Here is an 18309-nt window from a genome sequence, read left to right as displayed (position 1 = left end):
GTAGCCATCGTGCACATTTGTCTAGCCCTTCCACCCCATCTTCGCAGGCAAGATTCAAGTTTTTAGCAGTGCTGGCTTCTCACACAGAGTACAGGTCTATTTCTTAACAAAAGGCTTTCCTCATTGCCAGTCCAAAAGATGGAATTATGAAGTGGTCTGTGGACCTTTTTTTCCACTCATCATCTGGCTGTTGTAGATACTTGCCATTTAGGGAATAACCACCCTCCAGACAAAAGAGCTGCTCTGCAGGCCGCATCAACACACTCAGGCCCATGTTGTGGACAGCGGGCTGTATTTTGGACAAGCCTGAACTTGGTAAAGTGACAGGAATACCAAAAGCCCAGCAGACGCCACTGTGAGAAACACTGTATGTAACAAAGTGGCAGACATGAGACATAAATAAATGTAAAACATATTCAAAAAACAAAATCTAGATAAAAGACATACATTTGTAGGGAGAGGTGGAGAAAGACAAACAATATGCATTCATAAGAATGTCAAGGGATTGCTGACACAACTCGTACAGCAGGGATTTAGAGGTCCTTAGCTGAATTAAGAATATATTTTCTAGGTACTCGCAGAAGAATCCAGAGCCCCACATGGTAATGTAGGCTTTTTAATACCCTATGAGAGATGGCAGCCCTTACATTGAAGGGTGTTTTTTTGTTTTAAATGAAGTTCGGCGGAAGGTAGAACTACCATGGGCAGTCCAATGTTTTTTATTTTGTTAATACTCTGTAAGGGAATAGGAGCCCTGTCACCAGGGCATTTTAGTCATTTTGGTTGCCTTCACATAGACATGGGAATATTTATTATGTCTATGAAGCAGAATATACAATAGCAAAGAAGAAGAAGGAGGTTTTTGTAGGGTTGAGTTTGTCCTCTTTATATCCTATATAACATTACAAAAAGGCTCAGCCCAAAGAGACTCCACAGGGTGGAGAAAAAAAAGAAAAAGGTTTCTTTTGTGTGAAAAACCCTCACTCACCAGGGTTACCCCTTGTTGACATGCTTCATCTTTGGGTTTCCTCCCGTTCCGCTGTGGAACTGGGCGTGCTACGACCGCTGGAATACATGGGAGCACTGTTATAGTTTCATCAATGTGAATTTTGAGAGTGATACGAGTGGTGGGGTCTTAGGTAAGTTAAAAATAGCTGCTTGTGGGTGGTACTACTAATTCAATATGTCTCACAGGGGCAGTATGGTTAAAAAGGGGCGGAGGTAGGGTATATTATGTACCTTACCTCCTGGTCGGTCTACATGTATTGGAGTCTAACCCCCAGACTCCTCTTCAGGACCAAGATGGACTCCCTATTGTCACTCCTTGATTGACTACCACTAGTAAAGGCAATAACACTGAAGGTTCTGTGGTATGGTGTGGTACACCTAACTAAAGTGAAATAATACCCAATGGTACTGATGTCCTTCTGAGATACCTGTGGAATGATATGGGAGTGAACTTCTAAAGTGTGGTCTGATGGGTGCTGTAAGGGTCGTGGTTGGACGAGTGTGGACAACCAAATCCCTTATACTGGTTGTCCTCTTAAAGGCAAACAGGGGTTTTGGAATGGGAACCACACCACTGTTAATAATTGACCATCTGTTGGTAACTAGCTTTTTCAAAGTATTAGATAGATGGGTGTATGTAGTGATGCATGTGAGGTGGGTGTCAGTCATCTTGGGTTCAGTCGTCAACAATGCCTCTCCGTGGTTGTTCCGAGTTTGCTTCCGGGCTGTGTTAATCACATGACACGGATAATGTCTTTTGTGCAGTTTAGCTGAGAGATCATTGACTTGTACATCAAATGTCGAGACATGACTGCAATTGCGACAAAGTCGCAAGAACTGCCCATACAATAGATTGTCACGTAATGCCTTTGGTTGGTGACTCTCATATAGCAATAAACTATAACAATCTGTAGTTTTGAGATAAGTGCTCGTCTCCAGCTTACCCTGGTTGAAGGTGATCATAAGGTCCAGAAAGGGAATATTTTTTAAGTAGACTGTGGAAGTGAATTTCAAAAAGGAGTCAAGTTTGTTGATCCACATAGTGAAGGAGTCAACATTATGAGTCTGACCCTGCCAAACAATCCTTTGCATACACATTTTTAGACACACTGAGGTCCTTCTAAGTAGTTCAGGAGAAAAGTGTTTCTTTGTTATTTGGTCCTGATGAAGCACCAGCTGATCCGTATGGACTTTCTTGGCACAAAACATGTTGACCCGTTATGATGGCTGAAGATTGTTTTCTTCTCCCATCTTTGTTCTGCTGGTAGAGTGGCTGAGCATCATCTCTTTTTCACTCCATAGCATTCATAACCTTGACCAAGACCCTTCGCTGATCAATAAATTGTAGGTTATTTGGAAGGTTCTTGAGCCAATTTTATCCCTTTTCTCTCTCGTGCCATTTCCTGACATGTGGGTTTGACTTCATCCCTTCAGTCTTCAAACCTCAGCACAGATCAGTAAAGATCTTTGGCAAAGTGCCCCCTTGCAGTGGGCCCGTCAGACATTGCAGTGCCAGTCTGACAAGGAGCAATCCCTATGATGAAGCATGACATCCATTGGATGTGTGAGGGTATTTGCTTCTAGATAAAGGGAGTGCCTAGTGGAATCTATTATCTTTTGTGGAACGGTGTACTCTTAAGTATTGAATTATCATTATGGAGGCCGTACACTGGACCATTAATCTCCCTGTCCCTTTTTATGATTATACAAAACATCAATACTCCGCTGCTTGCGCAGTCGTAAGCAGCTATATAGAGGATAATAATTTCTATCCACAACATACTTTCACACAAACCCTAGGGGATTGCAATGCACAACTGGCAGAGCTAAAGGCTCTGGTGATGGCACTGGAACATACGGATTCCACACAGCTAACATTGATTGTCTGTGATTCGTACTATTGTGTCCAGTCCATCAAAGAATAGCCATACTGGCGCAAGAATGAGTTCAGAGATTCTAGAGGTAACACCATCAAACACAGACTTCTGAGGGGGAAAGTAGCGGATCTGAAGGAAACGCTACCAACTGTCCATGTTGTACATAAACCTGGACACCAACACGTTGGAATACATGCTGCTGGAAATACACTGGCTGATGAAGGAGCCAAATCAGCAGTAGCTGCGGCTTCTGTTGCTGCATTAACTCATTCTAGAACAAAATTGGACGCTGACATATGGGCTGCCGTGAAAGCCACGCCTGAAGGCACGCCTTTTCCAAAAGCATTTCCTGCTAAATATTCCTACTGCAAGGGAGGCTTTCTTGACGTAGAAGTAAAATACCAGGTGTGGACCAGAGTTGATTAAAGCAGCGCATGAGGGGGTTGCCTCTGCCCATGCTGGTGTGGCGGCTACAATATCATTATTGCAAGTACGTTATTGGTGGCCAGGTCTATAAAAACAGAACAAGCAATATGTCCTTTGTTGTGATATCTGACAACAAATTAAGGGATCCACCGTCAAGCGCCCACCGCAGACACCCCTCCTAATTTCTAACAAACCATTACAATGTGTGTACTTGGACCACTGTGGTCCCCTAACACCAGACAGTGCATACAAATACATTTTAGTCGCTGTTGACTCCTGCTCCAGATTTCTTTGGGTGTGGCCACAACGCTCGGCTGAGGCTTGGACTGTTATTAAAGATTTGCAAGTCTTTATCGGCACATGTGCAGTTGCGTCTTTCCACTCGGACCAGGGCCCTGCTTTCGCCTCAAAGGCATTCAGGGACGCCATGGCTTTGTAAGGGGTCTAACTCCATTACTCATCTCCATTTCATCCTGAGGAAAATAGTGTTGTGGATTGACGAAACCAAGATTTAAAGCAATCCTTAACAGCCAGAGTATTAGGTACGGGTCGTAGCTGGATTAATCACCTATATTGGGTCCAGAGAGCACTTAATAATCTGCCTAGAAAGTCCCTGGGGGTGGGGTCGTACTTCATACGAGTGCCTGTCTGGAACTCGAATGTGTGTTCCAGATCTTGATGGTCCTGGGGTGGAGGCGGCAGAAACGCCTTTTCACATAAATGAACGTGTTACTGTCCTGTAGGAATTACAACAGTTCTGTGTTCTCCTAGTGCTGCCTCCGTAGGAATTAAGGATGTACAAATAACACCTACCGGCTGGATTGCAACGGTTGGTGATCTAGTATGTGAAAAGGTTGCTGTGAAAAGGAGTTTGGTCCTTCTTATCATGCACCGGTCCCAGTCCTGGGAATACACTGTACCAGAGCTGTCATACTACCACCGCTGCCTGGTTCTAAAGAACACTGCCTTGGCTCCATCGACAATGTCAAGATACACAATGTGGCCGATCCTTCACAGCAGACCAAGAGGAACAACCAGTAGTACCCAAATCCCTTTCACTACTCGTCAAGATGTCCCTCTACAAGTCTTAAGCAGCAACGCTGACACCTCTCCGAGCTTGGGGAAGGTGGAAAATGATCTTGCATTAGTTCCATTAATATCAATTGTAACAAGTAACACAGAAATTGCTGATCGATTTGATTCAACTTCTAAACAGATGGATGGCATCATTTACAGTGAACCACCGCAGGAGACCCCTACCAGTTCTCCTCCTTCAAATATGGCTCCAGTTTTTGCATAAACTGCTTCTGGATACTTTGCCGACATCAATGACACCTTTTCGGACTCATTTGCCTCTTCTACACCTGAACTGCCAGAAACACATAAGCTGATAAACTGGCTTAAAACAAATTACTTTATTTTCCCATGGAACTATCTGTGGCTTTCCTTGACTATATTAGCTTTCCTCCTTTGGATTGGCTTTGTTATTACTTTCTTTCTATTAATACATGGTCATTACCTTCTGAAAGATCAACAGTTGAACTGGTGGTTGAGGTCCTAAAACCCTAATTTTCATCACACAAGGTCCGCAGAGACTTGTCTTTCGTGAACATTTCAGCTATACCAACCCCTGATGGGGCCTTGTTTGGGATAAAGTCACATTTCATATATCCGGCCCCATGGAGGTCATTTAAATACCATATGTGTTTAAACTTTCTATGAACGATGTAATAATACCCGGAGTTGTTTCTGTTGACTGAGATGTGAAAACAGTTGATTCTCTGATGACTGAATTGCAGTATTTTAATGTATTTGAATTTTAATGTATTTGAAAGTGAGGATGTTTATCAATCGAAAGAGAATTATGGTGACATGTTTTGCTATAATTATTATGGACACCATTTAATTCACAGAGCAAGTACCTCAAGGACTATTTTTAATTACATACAATGGGAACATTGCCTGACTCCACCACAATGGAGTTCTAAAACATGTTCTGAAAAATTAGCATATTTTTCTGGGCACAAAGTTAAAAATGCTGAGTCATATTATTTCAAATTGCAATTTATGGAAAATGTACATATATTATTGACCGAAACAAAATTCATCTATTCGGATTACTTTATTTCCCAGTTAGCTATAGAAGACTATGAATATAGGTTAAAGTTGATTGACTTAAAAAGTGTGTGGGGAACAAAAAAATTGGCAAATAAGGGGAAAGGAAGCTTTATTCAGAGCATGCCTGATACCTGTTCAAATTATATTTTTTAATGAAACTGTACAACAGACAAGCTGTTTAGGCTTAGTAAAAATTAAGGATTAGAACGCGCCCAGTATTCCTGCCCCTGCAAAATTTTACAAATGGCAAAAGTATATAAATGCAACTGAAGATCAGCTTGATGAATGGGTCCAGAATGGCACGTTTAATGCTTCACTTTCACGTCCTGGTGGGTGGTTATTGTGGCAAATAGATACCAATGGGTGTCATAAATGTTTTATAAACTCCACGTTTTGTTTTTAGAACAAGTAAGCCTGACCCTCACTATGTGTCATCTGAACATGAGGATATAGTAACAACATACAGGGTAGGGAAACTTAGCCAGCAATGGTTGAAGAGTTCCTCACTAGATGCTGTTAGAGAACACCTCAGTCTACTGTCTAATAACACTGACTTACAGGATTTCCTGTTAGGTCCCAGAAAACAATGCAGAAAGCGCTTCTTATATTCAGTCTATAATGAAATTTGGAAGCTTTCTCAACAAGAAGCTGTTGCCCGGTTAAGCCAAATAGGTCAGGAAAATTCACAGAAAGCATTAGCTGTTGTACATAATGGGATTACTACCCTGTCCGATCGGATATACACCTTAAACAACATAGTTTCTTCTGCAATAGACATAATACAAAGTGACATGTCCTCTTTACACCATTGACAGGATCAGCTAAGGTCCATTATGCAGTTAGGTTGGACACTACAATCACTGAAGGCAGGTTGTGTTCCTTGGCAACACGTAAGTGCAAGGGACATATTTTCCACATTTAATTTAACTGAACCACAACAACTAATGGATAAGAAAGAAGCGACTTATGTCATGTTAAATATTGAAAAATTAGAACAATTGCCTTTTACTGTGGCTGACATACCATCTGCTGAGTGGTTAGTACACAGGCTCATTAATCTGCCTATTTCAACACTTCAATTCACGTCCTGCTTAAAACACATTCCAATGGGCAGATTTGAAAGGCTAGGAGATAGTTACATCCATGAGGAGTGGGAGCTGCCCTTCTCGTACAAATGTCTCAGTGGCATGAATGAGGTCTTTCTTAGCAGTAGTGAATGCAAGACTTCTGTTAGCCATTCAATGGTTTGTAAACAGCTGTCCTTGTACGGGCGTGTAATGCTTCGGCAGGGAACTTGCCTTGTTTTCTGAAGGAAGTCCCAGTGGCCTTGATTAGACCTGGGTTCTAGGTGCTCTCGAATGGCAGCTATGTTCTCCTCACTAGTGAGAGCTGTTGTGGGATGTGAGACGGAATAGTTTATGTCATTTCGGTCTCTCGCGTGACCTGTGCGCTTCGGGTTGCAAGGTCATCAGCAGAGATACAGCCCCTTTTAAGTACTAACTTTCCAAGACATTTTGGTGAGCTCGTGGGACGAATATTTAAAGCGTCCAGTACAAATGGAATCGCAAATTTCTTTAAAGTTGTTGGTTCTGGTGTCGTTCACACCTTCACCTCTATATTCGGCTAAATACCTTCAGCCATCCACTCAATATTCTCCAGTATTTTCGGGGATTTCCGATAACTATGGCTATAATAGGTGGCATTTTGCTAATGATGCAGTACTTTGGAGCATCACTCATGGAGCAATTGGAGTCTGACTGGTCTCTGTCGTTCAGAGCGGTTTTGCATTGTATGCATCCTGTGTTTCGGTGCCTCTGGTGCTCGTTCAAACAAGCACTGAAAGTTTGTCTTTCTACGCAGCGCTTGCTTTCATTGGATGCTGATCTGTTGATGTTCCCGCTGAGGGCTCATTATCAGACATGCGCGTTGAGGGTGCGTTTGCTACGGGAAGCTGCTTGTGAGTTGCCCTTTGTGGATTATGCAGTTCTAAACTCATTTTTGGGCACACCATGGAATGCTGCTGCTTTGGCTGAAGCTGAGGCTTTGGAACACGAACGCTCCTTGGTTTTCCTTGGCGATGAACTTCCTATTTTACCACCTGTCGAACTGGAAGATTTCCTGTCTTCAATTATCCCGGATTCAATTGGCAACTTCCAAAATTACTCTGACTTTTGAAATTTGCCTTTTGACGCCACACTTAACATTTTAAATTGTCCCTCTAATACAGCTCAAGTGTCTTTTTAACTCTTTATTATTGACATTCTAATATATATGCCTTAGGTTGAATTTTAGTATCTTTTATACATAATCAGGCTTTGAACAACCATTGAACTGCCAAGGACAGGGTGTTGTGTAGCCATTTTAGCTATAGTTTTCTACACGTTATTTTAGCAACCCAGGCCTGCTGTTGTGCACTTTAACCTAGATATATTTTATTCAGCTTTGTTTTTATTGTTTTAACAATAGCCACATTTGTGGTCTTGTTTTATTTTCTCTATCTAGCTGTTCTTCGTCTAGGTCAGCACTGCTTTCTTAAACAAGACATTTCTCTCACTCTTTGCTTTTCTAAGATAGGTTGCCGGCAAAAGTGGTACACTTTGTCTCTAATGTTCACAGAAACATACACACTCTTATGTGGGGATCCTTTCTTGGAACCAGCTGTTTTATCATAAAAACACTACTTTTACTCATGAACGTTAGAGGGAGATTCCAGCCAGTTGACCACGACTGTATTCTGATTGCTTCGTTGCAGCTTCTTGTGTAGACTGCAGGTCTCTTGCTCAGGTATGAGGGATGATGTGTTCCCAGGGAAACCTGAAGGGCAGAAATAGAGCTTAATATGCTGTGCTCTATCATAGCCTAGGTAGGAACTATTCCTAACGATCTTAGTGACAATATGGTAGCGTTATTTTATGTTTCACTCTCCTGTCACAATTTTAATCCTGTTATGCTTCATCGTCCTAGTTTTTTCAATACACGCTTTATTATCAAGGATGCAGTTACTTCAATAAAACCTTATTGAACTACACTCTGCCTCTGATTGTTCTTGCATATGTGAGACTAATGTAACTAAGAGAAACGGATGAGATCTGAGGACCATGATTTCCCTGAGGAGTCATTTGTGTCATGCGCTCGGTTGCCCAATCATCCCTGCTCTTGGGTAGAAATGAGGCACTGCTAGCTAGCCGGAACAAAACCCGGATTAGGCCAACAGGTGTCACCCTTAGTGGGTTCAGACTCAGTCCCACACAGTACAAGTGATTCTGCCGCCTGAATCCAGTAATCTTATTAGGATAATGAGAACTTACGCAACACTATAACAGTGATCCCTCGTATTCTTCGGTCGTAGCACGCCCCGTTCTGCAGCGGAACGGGAGGAAACTCAATGATGAAGCATACCACCAAGGGGTAATCGTGGTGGGTGAGGGTTTTTCACACAAGAGTAACCTTTTTCTTTCTCTTGTCCACCCTGTGGTATCTCTTTGGCCTGGGCCTTCTTGTTATGTTATGAAGCAGAATACTCATGTCCTGGGTTTCACACTTCATAGTCATTATGGACATACTGTTATAGGTCTATTGAAGGGCAGCAATAAACATTAGTCTGTTTGGTATGTATATGAAGGAAAAGGAACAGGACAAAGGCATTCCACTTTATAGATTAAATTAACAGAATATCATGTATGTAGCTGGTGTGGTACAGATTAGACTATTACACCTAGGAGTAGGGAAGGTATGAAGAAAAGAGCACCTTCCCTCCACACAGGCTAAAAACAAAAAAGGCTTGCACTAACCTGTTGGGGTCTGTCCTCACTGGGAAGGCATTGGTTAAAAACACAAAAACCTAAAACATACAAAAAAAATCTGGCATTGGCCAAACTAGCATTGCCGAACCCAGGGTAGGTTTAGTGGCCCTCGGAAACTCCAAATCACTGAAAAATGTCAGGTGACTATGGTTTTCTTCCTGCATGCTAACATATGTTATGATACACCATAAGAATACTTGATAAAAGTGCCCCTGTAATTGAACACATATTGTGAAAGGCTAACAAACAACCCACTGATGCGCTTATTGAGTTGGACTGACAAGAGATATTTTCATACACCTAGGAATAGTTGGTGCCAAACTTAAGAGACCACAGGCCTAACCACCTTGACATATGCCTAGAGATAACAGCTTGACTCAAACGAAGCAGAAGAAACAAGCTCAATATGACGGAGTGATATACTGGGACCCTACCAAGAAACAGAGACCCAGTGACATACACATAGCTAGTACGACAAGCTAAAGAAAGGGAGGGGGAGAAACAGTGAGGGAAAATTGAAAATGATATACTACACAATGCGTAGACCAAACAAACTCTACACATCTACACCACACCACACAAGAGACATGGGAGAACACATGCACACTAGAGAGAACATGAAATGTCAGAATAAGCCAAAGTTATAGATAATATGTTAGACCTATTTATCTTATAAGCACCAAGAAAAATCACAACATTAAAACAAACAAAGGTATATAAATTATAATTAGCACACAAATTAAAAATACAAGCGGTATTTGGGGTGACACAAGCAAGAGCATTCTCCCTGTCACTGCCCTTAATAAAACAGGAGCACCTGTAAAATTCAATGCTTGGATTCACAAGTGATTTTCAAATTTGGAGAGGGAGGTTAATATGTACACTGTCATGTGTGGTGACATATGAAGAACCATTTATGCCTTACTGAGGGGCCAAAATGCTGATGCACCAACAAACCGAATGGACAGAAAAATGGATGATACTTGCTTCTAGGTGTCCAAAGGTCTGGACCAGAGGGATCACCTCTAGGCTGTGCACCTTTGCCAGCTTCTGAATTTCATCAATCTCAGTAAGGCTAGACAAGGAAGGAAGAGAAATGTATCAAAAGCTGCTATAAACACCTCACTACATTTACAGCAAACAATGTTAACACCACACCACACCACATCAGCTGCTCTTCCCACCATTTGCCAACTAATTGGCCATTGCACAGAACATCAATAAAGTCTGTAATACAGGAATATTCACACAGTGAGGACAAACCTCAAAAGTAAGGATGGTGCCTAATTTGTAAATATAAGTGCTACCGTGTAACTATCTGTTGGTAGTGTGAAGTGCTGTAGATTCACATGCTTTGGATAATTATTACTTCCATTGCTGGGCATGGATGTTTGCAACTTTTCTTTCTTCAAAGACGTTTAAGGCACAATACCTGTTGTGACTCCACCTTTGTCCACAATGCAGTAGCACAGTGGGTCCACCTCAGATTGTTTTGCGCATTGTAGGTAAGCGGTTTAAGTAGAGTACAGAGTGTGGGGTGTAGGAAGTTCAAGTACATGGAAAAGTATCTGAAAATTATTGCTTTCTTCGGGGGAGAAGGGTGGCACATGTGGATTACAGTACAACATGCTGCAAACAGATGGTTTCAGCATAAGTAACATTTTCCCATACTGTTCATATCATCTGTGGCTGTGCGTACACACGCTGTACATAGACTACAAAGCAGTCCCTTTCTAAAGTGCTGCCTAGCAAGAAGATGACGCAGATGTCTGTTAGGGTTTTTTTTAAGATCGGTTAGCCAACTAAACCCAGTTTGCGTTGAAGAATGGCAACCCAATAAAGCTTGGCAAAAGTATTTGACGTTGACCAGGTAGCAGCCTTGGAAATATCAGTTAAAGGGATATCACCCATTAATGCTAGCTCCTTTTTGTGCATGACGTGTGAGCTCTGGGTTGTACAGGCAGGGTACACTTGGCCTAAGAATAGGAAGTCTGAAAACACTTAACGGGCCATCAGAGCACCTTTAGAAATGGCATTGTGCATGTGGGGTTTAGTGAAGGCCACAAAAATTAAGTAGACATTCTAAAGGGCTTAGCCTTATCAATGTAGTACATAAGTGCTCTCTTAATATCCAGAGAGTGAAGGACCAGTTCTGTTTTAGACTCTGGTTGTGGGAATAAGATAGGCAATTCAATAGTTTGGTTCATATGGAATGGTGAAACAATTTTATGCAGAAATTTGAGGTTACTGAGACCTATCCGGTCTCTTAGAACCTGAATGAAAGGTTCTTGAACCACAAGAGCCTGAAGCTTGCTAATACATCGGAGGGAGGCGACTGAGATTAGGAAAGCAACTTTCCAAAAGAAGACCTGTAAATGACATGAGGGTAGTGTTTCAAAAGGATGACCCATAAGTTGTGTGAGAACTACATTAAGGTTACAGGCAGGTGCCAGAGTTGTCTTTGGTAGTATTACCTCTTTAGACCCTCCATGTACGATTTAATGACTGGTATTCTAAACAGAGAAGAGTGATGTCTGTTTTGGAGATACGCTGCAACTGCAGTTAAGTGCAAGCATACAGAAATGTAGGTAAGGCCTGCCCTCTTACAAGTGTAGGAGGTAGGAGACAGGAAACATTGTCTTGCATTGAACCTTTAAGAGGATGTAACTGCTTAGACATGTAGTAATGCATACACTTTTTCAATTTTGAGGCACATCAGGCGCGACTGGTAAGCTTGCACGCTTCCTCTAGGATAGCCATGCATTTCTCTGGATGGTTTAGATAACAAAACTCAAAGGACTCATGTTAAGCTGTTTGTCTTCTAGGCGTCTGAGCTGACCTTGTTGCTGACTGAGAAGGTCAGGGATATGCGAAAGTTTCTTGTGAAGGATGACTGGCATCGCCAGGAGTAACAAATAGCAGGGATGTCTGGTCTGCCTTATTGCCACTAGGATGAGAATCACAAACACCTAACATGTACGGGATGAAGTGGAGTGGAGGAAAAGCATTGACAAATATTTCTGACCAGTGCATCCATTGTAGATTGCCCATGGGTCATAGGTGTGGTACTTGGAGTCAAAGCTTTGCCATTCTGCATTTTCAGAAGTGGCGAAGAAATCTATTGTTTGGAGTTCTCCACCGCTGCAAGTACATGCAAGAACTTGTGGGTGGAGTTCCCACCTGTGGTCTTGGATCCGCAAAGTCATTGTCCCCTCAGGCAAATGCTTTTCCAACAGGTATATGTTTTTGCGGATTGCCTAATCGTTGGTATCAGTGCGGACAGCTGGGGAAGCTGGTGCCACCCTGCATCTGGATATAGAACATGGCTGTATTGTCCATTTTTAGTAGTACCATTTTACCTCGTAGGAGTGGAAGGAACCCTTTGAGAGCTGAAGCTCAAGAAAGTTTATGTGATCATAAGGGATCCAGAGTCCCTGGGCTGGTCATGGCAGAGAAGCGCTCCTCACTCCATAAGATGCATTTGCTTGTGATGGTCACATGCTGAAGATGGTCAATAAAGGGTCTGCAGAGTAACAGATTGCTGCTGTTCCACCAAAGCAAAGGACGAAGATCCCTGGTCGTTACCAACACTAGATTCTTCTACTGTGATGATGCTTGTGCCCATAGCCTTGCAAGGTATTCCTGTAGGGTAGTATAGGTAATATGGCATATGGTATAATTGCTATGTGTGAAGCAGTCATTCACAACACTTTGATAGCTGTTAGAACAGTAATAGGAAAAAGAGGAAGCAGCTTTTGGAATGCCATTACCCTCTTGACAGTGTGATAAGCCTGGCCTTTCACTGCACTGAGAACGGACCCAAGGAAAGGCTGGATTTGTTATAGCAGAAGGTGTGATTGTTTTCTCACTGAAGGTAAAACCTAGGTCATGGAGCAGATAGACTGTCTTTTGAATGTGTGCTAGGCATTGTCATTTTCTGTTTCTTTTGCTAAGCCAATTGTCTAAGTTTGAAAGCTGTGAATGGAAATTCTGTGCAGATGTACTGCTACAACTATTAGGCACTTTATGAACACCCTTGAAGCTGTTGTGGCTCTGAAAGGCAGCACACTGAACTAGCGTCATTCACTTACCTTGAACCAGAGGTACTGATAATGAGCTGGTCGATTTAATTATAAAAGTGTGCAGCTTTCAGCTCCTGTGTGCCATGAAGTTGCCTTAGTGCAGATGGGGGATAATGTCCTGTAGAATGAGCATATGAAAGTGTTCAGAGAGGATGAACTTATTCAGTGACGGAAGGTCAAGGATGGAGGGAGCCGTCCTTTTTTGGTGTTACAAAGTAAAAGGGATATACCCCCTTGCTACATTGGTGTGCAGGTATTAGTTCTGTAGTACCCTTTTGTAACAGTGCCTGAACCTCATTTTGTAAGAGGTGAAAGTGGTCTGAATTGAGTGTGTCGCTGCATGGTAGGATGGTGGGGTGATGACAAACTGGAGGCGGTAACCTTCCCACACAGTGTAGACCACCTACAGACCTGATGTGATGTTTTCCTAATGAATTAGGAAGCCTTCCCCCCAAAAGGTGTTATGTGGTTGGGTAAAGGAAGGTGAGTCACTGTTTTGCAGCAGATGAGCCACTTGGTGTATCACCTCTACCTTTACTACAGCCACTGGTCCTAGGTTGCTTTGGGTTCTGAAAAGACTGATGTTATGACAGATAAGGTCACTGGTTTGAGTCCCCTGGTTTGGAACCCCCCTAGTTTGCTTTTTGTTGGAGGCTGACCTGAAGCTGCATGACTGCAGGGCACCCCTGGACTTAGCAATGTCTGTATCTTTATTTTCTTAAGCATCTGGTCCACCTGAGGGCTGAATAGATGTTCTCTGCCGAAGGGTACATTTAATAGGTACTGCTGCATCTCGGGCCTAAACACGGACACCCTAAGCTAGGAGTGTCAGTAAAGGAAGATGCTGGTAGTGATGCCCCTATGGTGTCTGCTGTGTCGTGGGCAGACCTGACAGTGTTGTTAATAGTTTTGCACTCAGTGAACAATTCCTTGCCATTTTTATGTGACCCATTGGTAGGTGCTTCACCGGTTCCTCAAACTACTCCTTCTCCCAGTGGTAACTATCATATTTGGAGAGGAGGCCCACCGAGTTCAACTATACGCCAATGTGGGATTGCCCCAATCGCCACCCTTTTGCCTGCTGCATCACTTTTTAGGCAGAAAAGTGCCTTACACGGCCTGTGCAGAGGCCCTCTTAAGAACATTCTGAACTATGAAGATGTTTGGTACTATAAGTCCCCTACTATAAGCAGGATCTGCCTTCAAGGGGTACATGGTAATCACACTCAAAAGGGGCTGTTTGGGTTGGTGTCGGGATGGAGACGGGATAGTCGTTGCAGTGCAGCCTAGTCACCTGAAGGAAAGTTACTGTCAACAGAAGGAAACCGTTGGTTTTGTTGTGCTCGGTGACCGGTGTTGACTGGACTTTTGCTGAACCAAAGAAGCCTTTTAGAGACATCAACCCCTGTAAAGTAGCCCCAGGAAGGCCCCTGTTTATTGCACAGCATCTTCAGCATCACGGAGCATTTTCAGCAACCTGTGTCCCTTGGATCAGGACCACTCCTTAGAAGTCAATGCAAGGGACCACTGACACTGGAACTGGACTAAAAACTGCTTTTCTGGCCAAGGTGACTGTTTCTTCAGACCATGCTGGTCCCCTTGACTGGCTCCCCACCAGAGATGGTCGCCCAAAATACTTCCAAGTAACCAGATTCATTCTGATAATAACTTTTAATTGAAAGAGTTTCTAAGTGTCAAATATGTTGAAGTTGTCAATGCCTGTTTGCAGTTGGGTGGAAAAGTGTGTTCTACTATTTCTTCTAGTATTTATATCTCTGGAACCCTATAGTAGATTTTTTTTGCATTTTGATGTCTATAAATTCATATAGTATAAGTTATGTTTACAAATTGGTGTTGGATTTCTTGAGAGAAGAGGGAGTTGCTTTCTTCTTCAGTTTCTTTGGTGCTGTTTAAATGCTTTACACATGTTTCTTTGTCCAAGTCTGACTGCTAGAAGCCACGGCTACCCTGGGTTGAGCTTAAGTTTTATCAAATGAAGTCTAACTGGTCCTCAGAAAGGTTAGTAATGTATTAAACAGTAAAGACACACAACCCCATCATCTAATACAACCCATTTCTCACAGTCCTGAGGTTGGTAATGGCAGCCTTGAAAGAGGTTTTTGGCAGCTTCTTGTCTGCACTGGGGTCATTTTGACTCAAAGGCAGAGCAGTGAGGTGAAGTCCAGTGTCCTTGGGTGGCCCATAGTGGGTGCAGATGCAACCTTGAAAGCCTGAGGGGTCCTTGCTGGATGTACTTGACCTGAAGGTCTATGCTGTTTCAGGCTTGGCTCCATTCTCAATGGCAGAGTCCAGCAGAAGGGGTGCTCTGCCTCAGTCACTGAATGTTTGGGGGCTTGAGACTGACCTTCAGGCGCAATATGAATTCGGTCTTCAGCGCGCAACTGGCCTGCGCTGCATCTCTGGCTTGAAGAACTCTATCTTCTCCTTGATGTCAGAGAAGTGTGCCTCTGGATCTTCTGGTGCTTGGTGTGATGGAATGCCAGAGGGGCTGACCTCTTCTTCCTGTTTTGGGTGTCAAAAATGTCTGGCATCTCCGACAACACTTCCTACAGAATGTCGTGGAGTGCCTACCTTCTCTCCCTCAAATGCAGTAGAGTTTTCTTAAAGCAGAAGGCAAGAAGGGTGTTGCAGGACGCATTGATTTGCTCTGCAGAGAAGCAGAGGTGGAAGACCCTATTTTGGTTGGCCTTTGGGTATTTGGAATGAAGCATGTTCTATAATGTTGTCCTGAGTGCCGTTGAGAATTCTTGGTTAGATTCCAGAATAAATGGCGGCTCCAGAGAGTCATCTGTTGTGGTGTTCCAGGTTCAGGCAACCAGTTCAGAAAATCTGTTGGTAAGAGATGGAGCCCCCATTGATGCAATAAGTTGTTATCCAATGCAGGGCTGAGAAGCGAGCTGTTGGACCCAAAGCAGACCCGAAAAACTTCTTCTTCAGAACTGCGTTTCTAATCGTCTGAGCCCGATGGCAGAGGAAAACAAGTTTAGGCAGAGTCAGTGTGCTGTTGGTTTGAGGATAAAAGATATATATAAAAAGTTAGTTTTTTCAATGATTTTTTTTTTTTTTTATCATATTGATCCACCTGTCCTACTGAGTACAGCTTTTGGATGAAAATAACGGAGGGTTGGCGACATGCCCTTGCCGGTGGCCAGGCCCTGCACCCAACCCCACAGAACCAGGCAACTCGTACGACATACAGCAATGGACAACATGGCCCTGAGCTCAACCCTTCATGAGCGCCACACTCCATTGGTAGAACAGAGTGGAGATTCTTTTTTGCAGTTTTTTTTCATTCATTTTTCTTTAGCAGTTTTCAACTACTGCTTTTTTTTTTGTTTTTCTTTTTACAGTTTTAACTACTGGTTTCGAACAAAAATGTTTTGATATTCTTGTTTACATTGTTTACACAAGCCTTTGTGCTTTTGTGGTCCTTGAATATATTCTATAGTTTACTTCCCATAGGCTACAACTTCATGACAGTGTCTACAGTATATCCCGAAACACTGCATGTGGTCATCAATTTCTTCCTCTTGTTGCAGCACTTCCTCTGGAACACTTGGTTGTCTTTCAACCGCTCATTTCTTTTGTACCTCTGTATGTGCTATGGTGTTTGTGTGCATAGCCCCCAGCTTCTTGCATATTTCAGGAGTTCCCATCAAATACTAGACTCTCTTCCCTGTGAACCATCGTCTTGCACGTCACCTCCTTACTAATGTTTTTTTTTTCGACTGATGGAAGGTCAAAAACTGCCACATCAGTGATTCCTTTGCTGGCTTTGTTTCTTGTGGTGCTGCAGAAGTGCTTGAGAAGACAATGATATCAGCATCTTCCAATGGTGAACCTCGCATAGGCAGGGTAGAAGACGCACTTGGTGTTTCCTGGTCTCCAGTTCTGTCTCAGAAATTTTAACTTTGAAAGGAATAGTTTCCTACCTGTAACTCCTGTTCTCTTGTAGAGGTATTTCCATGATAAATCATATGCACTGAATAGTCCCGCCCACATGTGGGGGACCCTGAATCAGTTCTTTAATATATATCTTAAGTGGAGATGTTCGCCTTTCTTCAGGAAGGACTGTAAAGACTCTTAAGAAAAAGACAGATAATGCAGTCTATATATATCTAGGCTACAAAGGCAACTCTTCGAGGTAATGCTTCACTCCACTGGAGTGGATAACAGAAGAGGGGGAAGAGAGGACTCATGGTTTTGTGGCTGATGTTTGTTTACCACCTTGGGTGGGTTGATGGGCAAACAGTCCTCTTGTCTGCTTGCGCTGTGGTTGGTAGGATCTCTGGTGTTGTTGTTAATATATACTTGAAAGCCAATGAGGGGTTTGAACCTCTCTGAGTAAAACTGACGCTGGTAGGGTCGGAACGATTTGTGCTGTTCCCTGGGTCCTGCTGGGTTGCCACATAGATATTATTTCCTGTTCCGGGTAACACAGAGATACCGCAGACTCCCACACTCATAAAAATAAAGTTGTGTTCACTATGAAGGAGTAGTTTTATTTACATTTTGAGCCCATGGTTTCCCCCCCAGGCCCAAATAACAAAGGTGTCCTGCATGTTTTGGTGGCATTTCAGCGGTTTTTGTGTTCCAGTACCCAAAAACTGTACCACGGTATCTGTGAAAAAACAGAGAAATGGCATCTCACTGGCCAATATCATTAGTTTACTATATAGGCAGAGAGGTCCTGCAAAACCCTGTTGGCGGCCATTCCCCCTCCCCTCCCTGCAGTACCTACGCTTCAGTGGTATTCCCATAGTACCACATGGGGGTCTGTGGCACAATTTGTTTCATTTTGGCATGGGGGATTTCCTCTTGGTGGCCTCTAGAAGTGCCAGGGGATCACGGTACCCCTATATTGCCCCCTTAGATGTTATTTTTATTATAAGTTTAGAACATGGGGACTGAATACCGATGGGAAATTGCCTACGAAGAAGACCTTTGGAGACCTTCCTTTCTGTCTTCCCCGAT

General features: G+C 43.0%; 1 protein-coding gene across 7 annotated transcripts in view; it reads right to left on the bottom strand.

The window, feature by feature from the left end:
* Positions 1 to 18309, bottom strand: part of HEXD (hexosaminidase D) — a 238406-nt gene that overhangs the window by 124547 nt on the left and 95550 nt on the right. For all 7 annotated transcript variants that reach the window (XM_069200286.1, XM_069200283.1, XM_069200282.1 and 4 more), the window contains one exon: positions 10220 to 10307. In XM_069200286.1, the coding sequence (XP_069056387.1) occupies positions 10220 to 10307 (88 nt within the window). The remainder of the gene's footprint in view (positions 1 to 10219; positions 10308 to 18309) is intronic.

The sequence above is a fragment of the Pleurodeles waltl genome, chromosome 7 (assembly GCF_031143425.1).
Source record: "Pleurodeles waltl isolate 20211129_DDA chromosome 7, aPleWal1.hap1.20221129, whole genome shotgun sequence".
NCBI lineage: Eukaryota > Metazoa > Chordata > Amphibia > Caudata > Salamandridae > Pleurodeles > Pleurodeles waltl.
Note: the sequence above shows the minus strand (reverse complement) of the source record. Positions and strands in the feature narration are given on the sequence as shown.